General features: G+C 34.6%; 1 protein-coding gene across 5 annotated transcripts in view; it reads right to left on the reverse strand.

The window, feature by feature from the left end:
* The window catches only part of LOC136812158 (serine-rich adhesin for platelets-like), a 57,217-nt gene that overhangs the window by 27,061 nt on the left and 9,478 nt on the right, over positions 1-20,678 (reverse strand). The window contains exon 1 of one of the 5 annotated variants that reach the window (XM_067068658.1): positions 6,751-6,978. The exons of 3 other annotated variants lie outside the window; for them this stretch is intronic. Coding sequence is in view for 1 of the 2 variants with exons in the window: in XM_067068650.1 (XP_066924751.1) it covers positions 894-918 (25 nt within the window). In the remaining variant the exon portion in view is untranslated. Of the gene's footprint in view, positions 1-893; positions 1,170-6,750; positions 6,979-20,678 lie in introns of those variants that run through there. One more of the 5 variants, XM_067068650.1, reaches the window with a different exon arrangement.

Here is a 20,678-nt window from a genome sequence, read left to right on the forward strand (position 1 = left end):
AACCATTCTCAAGGGAATCAGTCTGATTATGCTGAGATGGTTTCTACATTGTATCAAAAAATGTGCACACTGTCACTCCATATTGTTCAGAAACACATCCCCTTCTCACAGACCCACTGGACAAATTGGCCAAAAAATCGTCCCCGGTGGAAAATTATACCTCAATTTTCGTCCCCACTGAAAATAATCAAATAAACCAATCCTCACTGCAAAATATTATGTTATTTTTACCATCCACACTGAATTTTTTGACTTGAAAACAAAAGAAATTAAATCCCCGGTCATAAAAAAAGGGAATATCGATCTCAATCGAGTTTCAGTCCGTTATTTTTACCCCCATTGGCTGAAAAAATTCTGCCGGGTCTGTAAGAAGGGGGTGTAAAAACGAGACATTGTTAAAATATCGGCCAATAACATAATTTTCGTATTTTTTATCCCACTGCTAGGAAGAGATTTTCTGAACTTTCCTTTAAAAGATATAATCCTAATATCTCGTTTTTTTAAACAAATCCCTTTTCACTTTTTTTGAGTAAACTAAACCAAAGAGGGTATTACTTTAAAGACTCTCAAAACTCCAAAATTTTCGCCAACGCCTTTTTAGACTCTATATTCATAGTCACTCTCTCACACTAAAAAAAATTTAAGAGCGTGAAATTTAGTACTTCGCCAAAGCCTCCTTAGACTCTATATACATTTGAGGGCGTGATAAATGAACAGATCGGATGAAACCAATTGGAAATTTAAATGACAACCATGTCTTTCTAGGCCTCTTATTCTATCTCACCAAAACACGTGAAATTCTGCTCCTCCCAAAGAAATGAAGGATTGTGGGATGAGGAAGGATCAAATAAAAATTATGAGTTCGTTCAAGAACAAAAATCTGAACATCTCACCACGGCTAGTAGAGGATTTACTCATCCTGCTTGGGTATACAATACCAATTGGCCCAAACTCAAATGAACCAAAAATATATAATATTTGTATTATCAATTTTAAAGTAGGAATATTTATCTTTTTTCTTTGCTTCGCTGTCACAGTGGTTGTGTCTTATATATTTGTTTTTGTCGAGTCATGGAAAAAAATTATTTTCCCCCTCTTTTTTTTTAGCGAAACAAAAATATTTTTCCCTTTCGTCTAAATTTTTTCATTTATTTCTTATTCTTTCTTCTTCTTCTTTTCTTCTTTTATAGAAAAATTATTTTTCGATATTTTTTTCACCATTTTTATTGATTAATCTAAAAGTATGGATATATAAAAAATACAATCTTTAAAACAGACTTCAATTTATATTTTTCTTAACACATTTGTTTTCTTCTTTTCTTCCATTTTTTATTCAAAAATATTTTAAAGTCAATTTCGAAGATAATTGCTGACTCAGGGATTACACCAATAAAAGGATGGATTATTCATCAAACAGCTTCGAAAACCACCTTAAACGATGACTGATGCCTTAAAGGTAGAAAGTAAAGTCAGAAATGATAAAAAAAGACACCGCATGCTGACGTCAGAAGATTTCGTGATGGCTGTCTGTCAATTTAGAGCATGTTCACACGTTACAGTTCCGTTTCACTCCGGTGCGATTTTTGTGCGGATCGAGTGTGTTCATATTGGTTTCGGAACGTTTTGGAGCAAGAAAACGGAGCAGTTCCGTTCCGATGAAAATAGTGGCGCGAAACCGTTTCGATCTGTTTTGCTTTGTAACGTCTTCTTTTTACACGTTCCGAATTTTGACGTTCACACTTATTTTGGGACCGTTTCGTTTCGTTTCGTTTCGTTTCGGAACGGAACAGTAACGTCTGAACATGGTATTAGAACAACCAAAAGATTTTAAGAAACCGGCATGTGTCATGTAAATAAAACAACTTTAGAACAGCACTTTCATCAAAAGTTACCCCAGAATTTTGATGTAAATTCCTAAGAAAGCAAAAAATGTTTATATAGTTTCTTTGTTCTCATGAAAAACGTGTACTACACATTTCACTGTCCTCCTGAGTCCTTCGAGTATAGTTACTATACGCCATCAGCTCTGTGTGTCGCTAGCACGAGTTGGCAAAGTCAGGTAAGCGCAGTGATCTCCATAGAATAGAATAGTGCGAATGCTGTTCTGGATAGAGCCTGTTCTTGTTCCATTCCATTCATCGGAAGGACCTCCATACAGGCCCAAGTAGACAGGAGACTCGCACTGTATTTTTATTAGCTGATGTATACAGGACGGGTACGAGCTGTGAGGCAAATTTCTGCCAAAATTTCGGAACTTTCGTTTTCTCTAAGAAAGTGTGACCAGTGAAAGAATAACAGAATTTGATTAGCTATGTTTTCAACCGTCATTAGGATCTGGGAAATTCAAACTCTCAGCCCAAACCATGCTATATATTTCGCCATCAGTACATAAAAGACGAAATCAAAATATTGATCTCCAGGCTAAGGCAGGCCCAAGAGGCTTAGCTAAGAAGTATTCTTTCCGGTAAAAATTCATTCTTGTGAAAAATGTTGAATCATTGAAGAAGAACCCGACTGAGGAGCAGCACGTGTTTGTTCAAAAGCTAAAACAACTTAAACAAAACTTGCCGCGTGTCCCTTGTCAGGACGACATCAGTTTTTCATGTCCAAAATAAACACTTTTAATTAATTAAAAACCCTCTAGTCGAAAACTTTGTGGAGTAAATTTTTCCTCAGCTTAATTTACACTTTTTGCCACTTGTATTAAAATCTTTGACACAACTCCCTTGAAGCTGAACAGAAAAAGAATTCCCAGGGAAAACTACTGCTATCACTTGTCTAAAAAAATCGTGTTTTTGGTCGTCAACAACATTAATCATTTATGTTGATAAAGTGCTCTATACCCCACGGCACACAACGTCAAAACAAGGTCCATGTGACATTCATAACGTCCAAATAACGTTATTTGAACGTTAAAACAACGTTGTGTTCCAGCTGGGATACCAAGGTAGACCTAAATTCAAATACCTTATAAACCTTACTCTATACCTCGAAAATTCCTTAACTCGAACAAATTTGTCTCACACGTGCGATTTCGATTGATAGAGACACCTCTGTATTAAACATGAAAAATTTATTTTACCTTTGCTTGTAATGATCGTTTATTAAAGGCAATGACTTAATCCAAGCTCTTCAAAATTCTCGTACAAGCAACCCAATAGACCTTTTCATAAATTACGTCACGAATAAACTTGCCTCGTTTTGAAATTATTGCCATGGTGATTAACTCCCAGCGGATTTTATTAAAACTACTTTCTATTTATAAAAAAATCATTTAATGTCTCAAGGGACATAATCACCATGGTAATTGTTTGAATACGAGGCAAGCGATGTTCGTGACGTAATTTTATGAAAAGGTCTATTGAGTTTTAGAATGCTTTTTAAGAGAAAGAAACCCCGAACAACCATGTTAAGCCAAACCTTCAGACATCTTCAAAGAAGGCAACAAGGGGAAACTATCCCTTTTTCATTTATTTCGAGATAAAGATCGCAGACGGTTGTGAATTAAGAATGAAGAGATTATTCTTTGATATGTTGTCTCAAAGAATTGAAAGTAATAATCGAACAGAACCGAAAAAACAGGTGAAAATCCTGGATGGAAATATTTCAAATCATCTATGGATATGTTTCTTTAGAGGCCCGTGTTACAAAAACCCGTGTTACAAAAACCCGAGTCAAATTATGACGTCATATATAATTTCGTAACTCGAAAAAGTTAATTTTGTTTATCCATCTAACTCGAATTTTTTTTCAGGTTTTAGTTTTCGAGTTACGTAACTCGTTTCTTTACTTTAAAGTTGATGTAAAACAGAGTCGGTATTAAAATCTAGGAAATCATGATGTTTCATGACGTGGTCGTATACCAAAAAATCTCAAAAATCTTTTTAGTACCAAAAAGGTGGCATCAGAGTAAAATTTGAGAATTATTTTGAGTAATTATTGAATCATTTTTTTAAAGTTCAATTATTTTTATATTTGGTCAAATGTCCTTTAATGTTTGCTCAATTCATAAATCAGCATTGTTTAAAAGTATCGATTTTTGCAAATAATGAATGTAATGATTTCTGAGATTTTAGTACCGAGCCAACACCCCCCCCCCCCCCCGCCAAAAGGTTGTAAAATTGTAGAAAATGCACTTAGCTCCTTTTGGGGCTAAGAAGTTGAACACAAATCTAACAAAAATGAGAACCAGTCCAGGTAACGAAGTGAAAAATGGATACAAGAAGTTACAGGCACATATAGGATCCCTTCTTCATCATCTTCAACAAATTTTTCCAAATAACGCCCACCGCCGTCGGGCGCAAGAAAATATTCACCTAAATAGTCTTGAAAACGCCAATCGCCCATGAATACTCTTCCGCCAACCAGCTGACTCAGGGACTTTTTTGACTTTTTACAGACTTTTTTTTTAACTTTTCATTGATTTTTTGAAAAAAGTGTACGAGAATTTTTATCTTTATATTATCTTATCTTCAAAGGAATTAGCTTCGTTTTTGCTAAGCATTCGCATTCTCGAAACTGTTTTGGCAATTTCTTAGCAAACAAAGCCTAGTAACGGGCCAGTGAATATGACGAATGGTTTCACATTACACAAGAAATTCTCGCTGTCCAAGAGACCACTTCCAGATACAGTTGCTCTCTCGAATTCGATTTTCAAGGCGCCAAGAGTTTTCTTCGAATTAGAGATAATTCAAACTACAAAGAGGATGTTATGCGGTTTACCAGCTTAAGGGACCAATGGTTAAGTTAGAATTACAGAAAGATTCGAATAGTAGAGGTTCGAATTAGAGAGAGTTACTATATTCAAATCGCAGGAAATCGAAATCAAACGTACCTTTCGAAGTCAAACTTGGTGAATTTTGAAAGTTGAAAAATATCTCTTTGGCGATCAATATATGAAAAACAAAGCGAACATAGATCTTTCTATACTCGTGTATTCCTTCAAAGTTTAGTAAATATTGCTGTCTTTAAGATTTTAGATTTTCAACAAAAAAATTATGGCAAAACAGCTTGAAATTCTTGAAGGGTCAATACACAACCCTTACAATAGAGAGTCAATATTGCCTCGATAAACCTGACAAACGTAACAGTGTTTTGTATGGAAACTTTTTTCACGCTGTTGATCAACATCGCCTCGCTTGCTCAATCCAAGTTAACAGTGTTTTGTACAGGAAAGTTCTTCATGAAATTATGTGGCAAGGATAAATAAAACAAAACCAAACAAAATACGTTGTTTTGTGCAAGCCCAGCTACGTACACAGTAGAAGCTCTGACGCAAATTTAAATTGTAAACTATACGTTTATTTTATAAGAATACAAAAGGCTTCGATGACCGATAGATTATTATTAATTAATATTATTTTAAGGGCATTAAAAACTCTAAAACTCTAAATTTATTAGGGAATCGCACAAGAGTTCTCAGAAAATGGTGAAATTAAGAATATTTTAAGAACATTTATACGCCTAAAAATCTAAAAGTTGAGAACATTTGAAGGCCTCAAAAGATTCTTAAATGTTCTTACAAAAAACGTGTACATTAACAGCAATTTTTTTTCTTGTTAGAACTCACTGTCTACCACAGATGAGTATTTCCTACAGATACACGTTTTTTTAAAGAACAAACTATATAAGAACATATTATAACTATGGTCAAAATATTAAGAATAAGTTAAGAAAATATTAGGCCTTTGAGTACCCTAAAACACCCGATTTCTGGGGAAAATGGACAAAAATTCTCAAAAAATGGCGAAAATAAGAACATGTTAATAACATTTTTAGGCTTAAAATTCAAAAAGTTAAGAAAATTCCAAGGCTTCAAAAATTTTGGATGTTCTTATAAATAAGAAAAACGTGTAAAAACAGCTTCACGAACTGTCTCAGATATCATGAGAACAGTTCTTTCAATCACATTTACCCCTTCATCAAATTGAGTTCTTATAAGAAAAAGAGTTTCTGAAAAAATATATCATCAAAAACAAATCTATACGTAAATCCAAGTAGTGGCTTGGAAGTTTTCAGCTGTTTTGATTTCATTGCATTTGTGAAAACCCCGGAAATGGTACTATAATAAGCTTCCAATCAAATTTTTGACTTTTTCAGATACATGATGTGTCTCTGGCTTTTATTTTATCTCGCTTTTGATCTCAGGAAATTTAAATTTAAATTTCCATATTGGGGGGCTGAAGTTTAGTGACACCGCGAGGGCCAACGATGGTTTGTCCCGAGGGTGAAAATTTTGAAAATTTGAGCTCTAGATTGCTTGAAAATGCACTCAATTGTGACAATTATGACAAATTAAAAAAGAAAAACTTTGCATTTTGCAAAATAACCATTTTTGAAAAAATTATTGCCCCCCCAGTTGCTACGGCACTGCCCAACTACAGAATACCCTGTTTTTACCGCAATCTTAATTTGCTGAAAATTCGGTGTTCTTAGTTTGTTCTTATTATTGACATTCTTGACCCTCCATACTGTTATACTCTCATAAAGAAGAGGGTGTTTGGTTTCATTAACAGTTCAACAGTTGCAGTATGTAAACTCTCTCTCATTCGAACCTCAATCATTTGCATCTTTCTGTAATTCGAACTCAAGTATTCGTCCAATCCAGCTCAGAAGGCATAAAAATTACTCTTTGTAATTCGAATCTTTCTAGATTTCGAAGAAAAATTTTAGTACCTTGCAGATCGAATTAGAGAGGGCCATCTGTATAGAATATAGCCAAAAAAAGCAAAGAAAGTTTTTGTGACTTACCTATTTGTGAAACTTTAACTTTATTCGAGACCAACCATTTTGTACGGGTATAAACAAACTAACAAATTAGGTCTAATAAAAACTTGTTTTTCTTGATGGCTTCGGACATCAAAAATTGCGAAAAATGAACACTCTTTCTTTCATTATTCTTCGGAAAATCACTTTTTGCAAATTATAGCTACAATGGTCATGGTAGGTGAAAATTAATCTTTCCCAGATGTCATCGATTCGACGAGGTACAAAAAACTCACTTATTAACAAAATGTACAATCTACTTTGAATGTTTAACAAAAATACACACACTACTCTTCTGAATTCAGTATTCAAGTATTTGGAACGTTTACGTACAAACCAAATGATGATTTTTATAAGAACATACCCAATAATGTCAAGCTGCCTGAAAGTCGATTGAAAACTTGACGGTACATTTACGGTGTGGTGCAAAAGTGAATCATTCAAGCTAATTATACTTCAAATAAAAGAATGCCATCAATTTCTAATGATGAGTCTCTTTAACTCTTTAACTCGAACCTCCTTAACTCGCATGTCTCTTTAACTCGAACCTCCTTAACTCGAATGTCTCTTTAACTCGAACCTCCTTAACTCGAATGTCTCCTTAACTCGAACCTCTATAACTCAAATGTCTCCTTAACTCGAACCTTCAGTTAAAAATGCTCCTTAAAACCATAACTCGAGATTTTCTTAGCTCGAAGAAAATTTGTGTTCCCATTCAGATTTGAGTTATGGATAAAACTTTGCAAACCAAAATAGCCTGATTCAAGAAATTTCTCTCGCTATTCTTATAAAAAAATCTCATCTTTATGTATGTATAAACAATATTGAAATGCACAACTTGTGCTTAAAAACCTCTGCAACGGAGAAATAAGTTCGGACGTATCTCTTGAGACATAAACACTTAGAATGACTCTCCTTCGTAGAGTTTTATACCGAATATTCTGATTGATGAAATGAGATTTTTTTTCAATAATTGATTAATATTGTTGCATACGATGTTCAGTCAATTCAAGTGTTCAAACTTAATGTAATGTTCGCTGGTATGTTTTTACAAACACGTCAAATGTGAGACGCCGAATCTGTCGAAAGCTTTTGATTTGATTCAAGAGAAGTGGGGAGTTTTTTTTTTTTTTTTGGGGGGGGGGTACAGCCTATAGGGTACCAGCCCAAATTTAGGTACCATCAACCCCCTTTTTATTACCAGGTACCGATAAATAAAATCAGATTTTTTCGAAAAATTTCCATTCTGATTTGCCAAAATTGACAAATTTTCACCCATTTTACCCTCCAAATACCAAAAATCTGTACCAGTTACTATCTTTAAATGACCGATAAACTCCCCCATCCCGAATGTAGTACCGGGTAAAAACAGTGGCGTTGTGGCAGGGGGGGCCGGGGGGGTGGGGCCATGCCCCCCCCCCCCCCAGCGGAGCTTTTTTGAAGGGGCACCGAAGAGCAAGGGGCGCCAAAAGAAATTTTTTTAAACGCCCCAATCTTAAAAATCATACTTTATGCGCCTTAAATTGCGCCCAGGACCAACTTTACTGAGATAATTTTAAAATACTTGCAATTTTTTTCGCTCGCTTCGCTCGCAATACAGTTTAATTGGTAACTTCTTTGCAATCTAGCTAATTTATAAGTTTTTTTGTGTACAATATAGCATTATTAAATGAAAATCTAACTGCGCCCCAAGACCAATTTGCTGACAACAATATTGAAATCATAGAACATCAAATTTTTCGCTCGCTTCGCTTGTATTAAACATTGTTTCTTTAAGTCTCTTTTCACTCTAGCAAGTGTCAAATTTGTCTATTTTTATTTAGTGATTTAGGGTGTCTTGACAGTCGATTTTTTAATTTTTTCTAGTCGGCCCCAACCATGGTGGGCCTGCTTTTCCATTCGTCAAAGATATATCTACTCTTCTCCACTAAGTATTTCCTTCCTCATTATGTCTAGGCAAATGAATTAGTAAAGATTTAGAAACTGGTGGGTGGGGGAAAATTAAAGTTGCGCCATTTAAAAAAAATTGACTTTGGCCCCTCCAGAAAAATTTTCCCACAACGCAACTGTAAAAACCGGCTAAAATTATCACACAGTAAAGGACTTTTACAAAAATGTAAATTAATGCTTCATGTTAAAACCAGGTTAAATTTGGATCCTAGTTTAAGAATACCGTAAGAATATTTTGAGATGATTAAGAATAGATCCATGATGAAATGAAAAACGCCCGTATCCTACATCAGTGGAAAATACAGACACGAAAAAGTGCACAGTGTAGAGTATTTGCTTTAAAATCGATTTTGCTATAAGAAAAGTAACGTTGTCGCGACCCATTGTCGAATTCCCGTCTACAGCCTTGCGAAAGTAATGTACTGGGTGCGCCGCAAAAAAGTTTCTCTCTTTGAAACTGATTTTCTCGAAATCGAAAAATTTTAAAAGAATCATTTCTATTCCACTGGAAAGAAGAAAGATAAACTTAAATTTTGATGGGTCATTTGATAAATTCGGTTCATTAGATCAAAAGTTATGCTCAATTGAATAAAAAAGTTACTTTCAGAAAGTGTCCAAAAACGTTAAAAATCGACCTAATTTTATTATAAAACTAGCAGTCGCAATAGGCTTTACATGATTAAGAGCATTTTTCAGTAACAAAACACATAAATTTTGAAACTGAAGGGTCGAAAGGGTTAAAAATCTTCATCAAAATCAATTTAATTTAGTTTTACCGAAATTTTCCTCAGATTTTTGGTTCTAGACTGGATAAAGTCTATGTAAGGCTGAATCTACCTCGAAACCCATATTTGATGTATTTTTAAAATTTTACCAGATTATTTGGCCTTTTTCGACGAATTTTTTTCCTTTCATTGAAATTCAACCTTCCTTTAAATAACAAAAGGTCATTTAGACAGCTAATTATCATTTTTGATGACTGAAACGAAAATACTGATATATCATGTAATTATGCTTCTGTTTAATTTGATAGGTCGATTTTTAACGTTTTAGGGCATTTTCCAAAAGTAACTTTTTTATTCAATTGAGCATAACTTTTGATCTAATGAATCAAATTCAATAAATGACCCATCAAAATTTAAGTTTATCTTTCTTCTTTCTAATGAAATAAGAATGATTCTTTTTAAACTTTTAGATTTCGAGAAAATTAGTTTAAAAGAGAGAAACTTTTTTTGTGGCGCACCCGGTAGTAAATTCGTGTGTGGATGGGCAAAATAGGTCAGCGGTTCAGAAGCTGAAATCCCAGCGGGAGTACCCTTGCCGACCAACGGGAGTGTTCCACTGAGGTCCGAAAAATGGACCCTACGTGGGACTCATTTTTTCAAAAATGTTGCCGAAATTTGCGAAAAAAGTGACCCAGAATGGGACTGAAATTCAAAAATTTTCTCAAATGTTCAGCGGTTCAGAAGGTGAAATTTACAAAGAATTCTTTACCATCATAAAGAAAAGATTCAAACTTTCAGACGTTACCATAAATGTTCAAAATAATATCAAAAAGTGCTAAAAAAATTCCCTTTTCCATTTGCTTTTGACATTGATAACAAAATATGTGTGGATAACGGGAGAGGTTTATCCAGTTTTATCACTTGATAATCATTGGAGAACTCACCCTACTTTCTTTCTAAGCATCCAAAAAACAAAAAAAACACTATGAAAGAGGAAAAGAAATGTAAGGATGTCTTGTTTTCCATTTATACTTTTTTATAAGAATAATTTTATGACAATGAGGCTCAAAATCGCCAAAAAATAAGAACAATTTAAGAACATTGCTGTGCCTGAAATTACTCAATTTCAAACAATTTAGGTATCAAAGTAGTAAAACTTGGGTATAACGCCTAAAATATCTCTATTAAACCTCATAAATAAGAACAGGATAAGAACAATTTGAGGCTCAAAGTGCCAAAAAATAAGTTTCGTTTTGCATTTATATGACCTGAACCAGGGCCCGCGCCACGATTTTGAAAGTGAGGGGGCCAACAAAAATATAGTGACTAAGGAGGCGCAACCACGGTTTGCGCGGACGGACCGGAAAATTTTCGATTTTTACCTGCCTTATTTGGCTAAAATAGCTTCCTTTTTGTTCTGATCTTCCGAAAGATAATAAATATTTATGCTGTTGAGTTTGTCTGTTTGAAAATAAAGAGTATAATTTGACTTATTTAAGTGTCCATCTGTCCCCTTTTAGAAAGGTTCTAACGTTTTTATTGGCACTCGCACAGAAAAGAAAAAAATAATTAGGTGAAGAGATTTTTTTTTTGCTTTGCAAAAAAGTGTGGGGGGATGGACCCTGGCGCGGACCCTGTGAACTCTGAAATTTCTTTCCAACAATTTTACCTCTTCAAAGGAATATTAAATCCACTTTTATTAGGAACCTGTAAATTGTCTCAGCTGTTCTATTTTTTTTGGCAATGTGAGCCCAAAATTGTTGTTTTCATGTTCTTTTATTTCTAGGAGAATACTGAGTTGTTTCAGGTTTACCTATTTTAGCCAATTTGACCCTTAATTGGGACGAGATGGAGTATTTATAAGCTCTTTTTTGATTTAGTTGGTCGTTAACCAGTAATAAAACAATTTTGTTACTTTTTCTAAAGAACGTGTCATTTTTATTACTTCAAATGACCGATTATTAAAGTATGTTATAAAAGCTCCATCTCATCTGCCTTAATTTTCTTTAAATTTCACCCTACCCTTCGCCATGTATGAAAAAAGAACACATCCGAAGGATGATAATCAGATAATCTCCCCAATCTCTTCAAAACCATAATGAATGAAGATAAGATAAAAATATTTCCAAAATAAGAAAATGGCTATAACGAGAATTTTATCTAAACCTTTGAAGTTCGATAGTTCGATAAAAATTAGTTTTTTTCAGGATTTTTCATTCATCTCAATTTATTTCAGAAAAGCTCTTTAAAAATAGCCAGTAGTTCAACATCCATCACATTACATCACTTTATCCCGGCTAGAGTTCAGGGTTATTCCAGAAACACAATCGTAAATTAAGTGATCAAAACAAAGCCTTCTGTGGCAAACGAGGCTTAAAATTAACAAAACAAAACTATCTTAAAATTATGCAGTATTGAAAAGGTAAAGGTTTTTTTTGTAGATCTCTTTCTTTTTGGTTGACTTACAGAAGACCTAGAGGTGGTCCATTCACGCAGCTATAGACGCTTTCAATTAGCATCCCGTCAGCACCTTGGACTGACTACCCAATTCCCCTCACATGACACGGGTTGACCCGGGCGAAGGTTCGTTCACTTGCCAAGTGAACCGCTGCGTGTGGGAATCGAACCTTAGTCGCATGTGCATCAATCGTTATACCACAGCGCCTATCTATATCGCGGGAGTACTTCTGAAACGGAAAAAATAATTGATTTTTCAGTTCTATGCTCTATACAAAGTATAAAAGAGAGAACGAGGATTGTAAGACTTCAACAAAACCCGATCATTTTTCAAACAGCTTAAAAGTTCAAATACATTTCAACACCCGTCCAAATGGAAAGTCGGTAGCGAATTATTTGGGACATAAGCGAGAGAAATTGAAAGGTAGCAGGTTTCAAACGGCTGTTCGTCAAATATATTCTTCAAATCACTTTGAACGCTAAATTTTCAAGTTCCTCAAATTCAAAGCAAAACAATCAAACAGATTGCCAACAAGAAGTTTAAAATCAAAATCAAAGCATGTGATTAGAATAGAATATTTATTTTGAAACCAAAACAAAAACTTCCAAACTTCAAACGAATAAACCTTTGCAAGCGACAATAATCCGGGTATTAAAGAACAAACACGATGTCAAAAGGGGTCAAGTATGTTATGAAGCAAAGGTTAAAAAGCGTATCAAAAAGATCAACTGCAAAACTTTTTCGTGTGCCCTGTGGCATTGTTGTTTTCACGGAATTATGGGTAATTCTAGTCTAAGAGATAGTCTATATCTAAGAGATAAGTTCCAAATCGAAGGAAAATTGAATACAGCGTATGGAGTCAGCGGTCCCAGAGTAATTTCTTAGAAACACTCCCACCACAAATCTTTCTTTCGCATACCACCATATTACCAGTTGTGAACTCGGCGCAAAATAATTATTTCCCACCTTTACTATCACTGTATCTGACGACAAGCGAATAAAGCCAATTTTAGTCTAAATGTTTTTGACTTTTAGCTTAACATGCATTGTTTCTGAATTTTAATTAGCTTTTTCAGATGTACAAAAAGGATATTGTCGAAAAACACTTGTCTAGAACCACCGGACTCGTTTAAGTCTGGAAATGGCATCTCTATATGACAACGATGTTGCAAAAATAGACATCAATATTTTGCCTGGAAAAGATCGCGCTCTGTCGAAGCTCTGAAAACTGTCGGCTTTTAAATATATATGTCGATTCCGATCTTAAAATTAAAAGGGCAATATTATTTATCGTAAACTCTGGGCTGTTCCTCTTTGTATCCGCCCGCTAAAATCAGGATAGCCCCTTAGCCTTACCTTATTATATAGTTTTATTGCTACAGTGCAACCAAGGTTTATAAATTTTGCATTTTCTTTTCTGTTTATATCAACAATAGTCAAACAGTGATAACGTACGCCAAATAAAAGTTTTCATTTTTTCCATCTTTTTCAATTTGGGAGAAAATTTGTCCGGGCTTTTTTTTGACTTTTTTTCTGTATTCTTGTTGACAGTGCGGGAGAGCTGAAAAAACACAACGATGGAGTATACGATTTCCTTCCTCTCAGTATAGCATATTAGGAGAATCTCTTTCCTTCGCAGGGTCTTTAATTATTAAAAAATCACCTGCTTTTAAATGATATCGTTGTAGGATATACAAATGAAAGTGATGAGAGAATTCTGTTTTTCTTTTTCGATTAGTCTTTTAAACGATAACAGTCAATCCTGACAGGGAATCGATTATGAAAATTCATCGAAGAAGTCGGGTGTGCAATTTACTTGGAAATTTAAAGGCTTGCGTGTTTAATATTCCTTAAGGTTTTCATAGTAGGAATCTCGGACTTAATTAACCACACGCTTCTTATATTAAAACGATTTAATTTAGGCTGAGCCTGAATGTGTTGAAAAATACAGAATGACCTTTTAGGCTAATACTAAATTGGCCCTCAAGTCGAACAAATTTACTATAATTTAAAGTTGGGGTGTAAAATAATTACTGTACTGCGGAAGTTTCTTATTATTTCAAATAACTACAATCAGTGCCAAAATACTTGGCACAAAAGGGAAATTCCCCACGAAATGTTATAACCACAAACAATTTGGAGGCGCTCTAAATTAGGTTGGAAGGGTAGAGTTTTAACTCTGAGTTTTAACGCTAGACTTAAAACTTAGGACCTTAGGATCTGAGGATCCAAAAGTTAGAAAATGGTCCGGTAGGGCTTGAAATATAGCCTAGAAACCAATAAATCCCTCCCAGATCGAAATAATCGATGAAACCAAGTTGAAGGCCCGAAATTGACAATTTTGCTCGAGCTTCAATTTTCGAAAAATGGTAAAATAGCCAAAATTGCCAATATGTTATGGCACTGATTGTAGGAGCAAAAAAAGTCTTTTCTCAGGATGGCCATGGTCTTATTACGTTCATATTTTTTGCCGAATTTCACTTTGTTCTTATAAACTGGGTCCTAATAAAAAAACTATACTACCCCCTATTCATTGAGAACAATAAACCGTTAGAATATATGACGCCATCTTGACTTACGGATATTAGGAATATATCCTAGATCAAACTTGATAGTTCCCACAAAAAAGTCAAAACTACGACTTATATGGTAAGATTATACAGTGGATTCTCCATAACTCGAACACGCACGGGGAACAAAAATTTGTTCGAATTATAGAAATTTCGAGTTATGGAGTAAGGTTTATAAGGCTTTGTTAACTGAAGAGACCATGTAAATCTTATAAAGGTTCGAGTTAAGGAGATTCCAATATAATTAAATCAAAAGATTTGAATGCCAAAAAAGGCGTTCCTTCCAGCACCGAAAGATAAAAAGCTCAACTTTTTCATTCTAGAAACTCTTCTTGACTCTAAAAAATAGTAAAAACTGGTAAAAAACGACAAAAAAACAGCCTTTTGTCGATCAACCAGCAATAAACTTTGTTTGATATCTTTTGATTGAATGAATATTTTTGAAAAGTTTTTTCACATTGATGATGATCTAAGATTGAAGAGTCACTCCTGTGAAAATGGTAATTATACCACATTTCTACAAAAAGTTGATTTTTTTCTTCTTCATTTTTCATTTTCATATTCCTTTTTTTTCTCAATTTTTTTACTTGATAATATCCCACTCACGAATATCTTTTTAACGAGCACAAAATCGCAACTTGATTCGAATTCTATCAAAGGTTACAGCCATTTTTTTCTCCAGCTGCAAATTATTTCGAGACAGACTTCAAGACAGAGATTTCAGATATAGCTGAAAAATATACTGATACTGCTGAAAAGAAATTACACCAAACCACCAAACCACCAAACCAAATTTCAACTCTTATTCGAATTATCTTAGTTATTTGAGTGTGTTTTTAGCCAATTTAGAGCTCTAGATTTCAAAATCCCCCCCTCGGGTCGGGCCAAACCATGGTTGGCCCTCACGGTGTCACTGAACTTATGCCCCCCCCCCAAATATCAAAATGCTTCCTACGGCACTGTGTAATACTGCTGAAAAAAATTACACCACACCAAATTTCAACATTCCTTGATTCAAAAGAAAGACCCTTAAACTAATAAACGAAATAAGGTAACATGCAAATAGAGATTAAAATTCAACAAAAATCATAATAAAAACACTGTTAAACAGTGCGATTGACACGCGCGCTATCCAGAAAAATGATTAAGCAACTCTGAGCAACTTTAAAAAGAATTCCATGAAGGGTACGAGTTTTCTTTTCATGAAAACCCCAAGAGACAACACATTTCCTTTTCTTCACATAAAAAACATTTTGAAAAAAAAGTTCTTCGTAAACGTGTTGAGTGCTCCTTTTTTATCAATTTTTTCTTCACTCATGATTTTTTCAACAAAATAGATTTGAGATTTCGATAAACTTTTTCCTTTTAAAGAATATCTTTAGTCTACATAATAGATAGCTCCATTATTTTAAGCCTTAAACTTTTTTCTTTTATAAAAACAATTTTATAAGAGACTCAAAATCGCCAAAAAATAAGAACAATTTAAGAACAATGATGAGCCTGAAAATACTCATTTTCAAGCAATTTAGGGGTCAAAGTAGTAAAAAATTTCAAGATTTGTAATTTAAGTTTTCATCCCTCCATTTTCAGCCCTGTATATTTTTATCCGCTACTGTAAGTTTCATAGAAACTCGACAGGACACCTTCAGGTTAAAAAAAGTAGTTGGTAGGGTTCGAAAGAGAACACTTCTATTAGAAACTCGACATGATACCTTCAGGTTAAAAAAAGTAGTTGGTAGGGTTCGAAAGAGAAACACTTCTATTAGAAACTCGACATGATACCTTCAGGTTAAAAAAAAGTAGTTGGTAGGGTTCGAAAGAGAACACTTCTATTAGAAACTCGACATGATACCTTCAGGTTAAAAAAAGTAGTTGGTAGGGTTCGAAAGAGAACACTTCTATTAGAAACTCGACATGATACCTTCAGGTTAAAAAAAGTAGTTGGTAGGGTTCGAAAGAGAACACTTCTATTAGAAACTCGACAGGACACCTTCAGGTTAAAAAAAGTAGTTTTGGTAGGGTTCGAAAGAGAACACTTCTATTAGAAACTCGACATGATACCTTCAGGTTAAAAAAAGTAGTTGGTAGGGTTCGAAAGAGAACACTTCTATTAGAAACTCGACATGATACCTTCAGGTTAAAAAAAGTAGTTGGTAGGGTTCGAAAGAGAACACTTCTATTAGAAACTCGACATGATACCTTCAGGTTAAAAAAAGTAGTTGGTAGGGTTCGAAAGAGAACACTTCTATTAGAAACTCGACAGGACACCTTCAGGTTAAAAAAAGTAGTTGGTAGGGTTCGAAAGAGAACACTTCTATTAGAAACTCGACATGATACCTTCAGGTTAAAAAAAGTAGTTGGTAGGGTTCGAAAGAGAACACTTCTATTAGAAACTCGACATGATACCTTCAGGTTAAAAAAAGTAGTTGGTAGGGTTCGAAGAGAACACTTCTATTAGAAACTCGACAGGACACCTTCAGGTTAAAAAAAGTAGTTGGTAGGGTTCGAAAGAGAACACTTCTATTAGAAACTCGACAGGACACCTTCAGGTTAAAAAAAGTAGTTGGTAGGGTTCGAAAGAGAACACTTCTATTAGAAACTCGACATAATACCTTCAGGTTAAAAAAAGTAGTTGGTAGGGTTCGAAAGAGAACACTTCTATTAGAAACTCGACATGATACCTTCAGGTTAAAAAAAGTAGTTGGTAGGGTTCGATAGAGAACACTTCTATTAGAAACTCGACATGATACCTTCAGGTTAAAACAAGTGATACTTTTATGGACCTACCTGGTTACCAAAACTAACCAATTAACATTGAAACAATGAAACACATTAGACATAACTGGTCAAAATACAAAAATATATAAAATGAAAGCATATCTATTGGTAGAAATTATCAATACTATTGAAAAAGACTTATGAAAAAAAAGTAAAAAAGTTATTAAACGCTTTTCTTTATAAAAACAATACACTATCAGGAAAACGCACAGCTTAATAAAGAAGGTTTCTAGAAAACAAAAACGTCGATTTCCGGCATTTTCGGCCGGAAAAAAATTTTCTCAAAAAATAGAACTCTGTCATGTTTTGAGTATTGCGCATACGCATCTTTCTGCAAAAAATCAGAAAAAACTAAGGATGAAAATTCGAGAAAATGTCAAAAACCGGTTTTTCCGGCATATTCCCGGCATTTTCAGCTGGAAAAAAATGTTTTTCGAAAATCGGGCTCTGTCACATTTTAGGTATTGTCATTTTGCATCAGTGCGCAAAATTTCATAAAAAAATATAAAGTACAGCTCGAGAAATTCAAGAAATACTGTCTTTCCGGCGAATATAGGTTGTTCCGGCGATATTTTAATAGTTCCGGCTTCAAAAATCAATTTTATTGAAAATTGAAACATGCTTGATGGTGGGCATTGCTTTTAATAAAGTTTTTGAATGAAAAAACAACCAATTATAAGGAAAAAGTCTAATGAAAATTCAGAAAAACGGTGATTTCCGGCATATTTCCGGCATTTTCGGCTGAAAAAAATTTTTTCGCAAAAATCGGACCCGGTCATGTTTTGGGCATTGTTAATACGCATCTTTAAGCAAAAAATCAGAAAAAACTAATGATGAAATCTCGAGAAAATGTCAAAAAACTGGTTTTTCCGGCATATTTCCGACATTTTCGGCCGGAAAAATTTTTTTTTCGAAAATCGGGCTCCGTCACATTTTGGGTATTGCCATTTTGCATCTTTGTGCCAAAAATCAGAAAAAACTAATGAGCCAATCTCGAGAAAAGCTGGTAACAGACGGACAGACGGACAGACGGACGGACGGACGAACAAAGGTTAATTTATAGGACCTCCAGGTAGGTCCAAAAAGTAGTTGGTAGGGTTCGAAAGAGAACACTTCTATTAGAAACTCGACATGATACCTTCAGGTTAAAAAAAGTAGTTGGTAGGGTTATAAAGAGGACACTTCTTGATTCTAGGAAATCTTTAGCAGAAAAATTGGGCTTTTCCATCAAAACATTTTACCCCCACTGTTGAGGATATTGATTTTTCGAAGTATCGAACCCCCTGGATATCCTACTTTATTAATAAAGACCCCCTGGATATCCTACTTTATTAATAAAGACCCACTGGATATCCACTCTTAAAATTATGCTCAACCCCCTGGATATCCTCTCTTATAAAGATGCTTACCCCTGGATATCGTATTTTTTACTTGAAAAGACACTTTACCCCCTGGATATCTGATATCCTCAACAGGGGGCACGGAGTGTTTCTGGAAAAGCCCATTTCGGGGAAATATTCCAGGGAGCGAGATCGCCGTGGGTAAATCTCCTCTCGATCACTCCTAGACTAAAACTTTCTTATGAATAATAGAAATTGCCAAACACATAAGAAAACCAAAACAAAACCTTTAAAAATTGGGAGTTAAGTGCTACACAATAGACAGCTCCAGGCTTTTAGGTCTTACTCTTGGTCTATAGGCACTGCTATAGGCGGCCACTAGGCCACTAAAAATAATAGACTTTCACAAAAGATGTTTATCAATAGATATTTCAAATAAAAGAATGTTTAAAACACAACTGATTGACTTTTCGAAACTCTCTATTGTTTCATTAAAACCTCAGTGCGCATATGCGATTTATCCGGAGAATTTCAATATTCAAAATTCAAAACAAGAGCAGTGCTCATATCCCGAAGAGTATGAGTTTTCCGCTCGAAACGAAGGAAGATATGACGTAGCCTAAGTTAAGTGGAGAAGGATATAGCTGAACACAAGAATTAAAATGATTTGAAAAAAAGAGAGAAATCTTCTTGACAAAATAATAGAGAGAATAGCAGAATAACAAGAGCCGGAGTCAGAGATAAGACATAGAAACTTATCTCTACCAACCAAAACAAAAAGAAGGTAAACCGAGTATTCTTTTCCTTAGAAATTGGAATGATTCAACGGGGGGTCGGTTTTTTCGACCAAGGATAACGTGGTCTAAAAAGAACAAATCATACATAGCCTAGAAATCTAAGCTAGTAAATTCTGAGTAAATTCTTTGGGTTGCAAAATGACCCCGTCCCTGAGTTTTTATGAAAGCCAAATACGAAAATTTGCAACGGGAAGTCAAGATTAATCCAAGATTAATACATAGCCTAGAATTCTTGAATTGTCATACTTCAGCTGAGAATGTATCGAATCATTTATGTACGTTCAAATGGTCATTCTTCATATAAATTTTATTTTAAACAATATTTCGACCTCCTTAGTCGACATATTATAGACATAGCCTAGAAATCTAAGCTAGTTTGATTCAGTCACTAGGATAAATTTGATGGTAAGTTGTGACTGATTAACAGTATTCCAAGGCAAACTTTAAAATCCGTAAATATGGAAAATATAAAATTTAAAGCACCGAAAACGCTGCGTGTCTGTGAATACGGGCAATTAGTTAACTAGGCTATGGAATACACTGGGGAGCCAGTTTCTCAATCTAAAATATTTCCCTAATGAGACCCCCCAGAGGACTTCAATTTACGCAATCACGCAAATTTTTTCCCAAATTCACGTAATGTTTTTTCGCAATTCACACAATTTTTGTTCACGCAAAGCTTTCCAATTCACGCATTCAAGCAAATCTTTTTTAATTTTCACGCATTCACGCTAACCGCTGGGGGCCCCCTAATGGTAGGACTACTCAATAGCGGTGTAAATGCACTTCCCTTGAACACTTAATATGATTTACCACCGCTTGACGGATATTTACTGCAGGTAACACATTTTGCCTGTACCACTCTGATCAAAGATGGCGGATATAGCTTTAAAATTTCAATAAAAAATGCACCTTTTCTTCTTCTTTATATACAGGGTGCATCACGAAAAGTATTACATTTCAAATTCAATTTTCTTAAGTTTTTCCCCAAGCGGTGAAAGTCTTTGATGATCACATATCCCTTTGAAAATAGTCCAAATCACGCATCACGGCTCAAAAATCTTTCAAGTTTTGTTGGTTCATTAATCAAATTTAGTAAATTGAATGATATCGGCAATTAAGAGTCGCGATCGAAAGAATAAAAACATTTTAAGACAATTTGAGATCCCAAATTCGTGGAACAAAAGTTTTTCACTTTCTAATTCGATACAAAAATTATGTCCAGTGACATCAAGTGAACATTACAAGGCAGGGTTGGATCTCACAAGGAGACGCCTAATCAAAATTCCTAAACA

The sequence above is a fragment of the Clytia hemisphaerica genome, unplaced genomic scaffold, assembly GCF_902728285.1.
Source record: "Clytia hemisphaerica strain Z4C2 unplaced genomic scaffold, Clytia hemisphaerica genome assembly, whole genome shotgun sequence".
In the NCBI taxonomy this organism is placed as follows: domain Eukaryota; kingdom Metazoa; phylum Cnidaria; class Hydrozoa; order Leptothecata; family Clytiidae; genus Clytia; species Clytia hemisphaerica.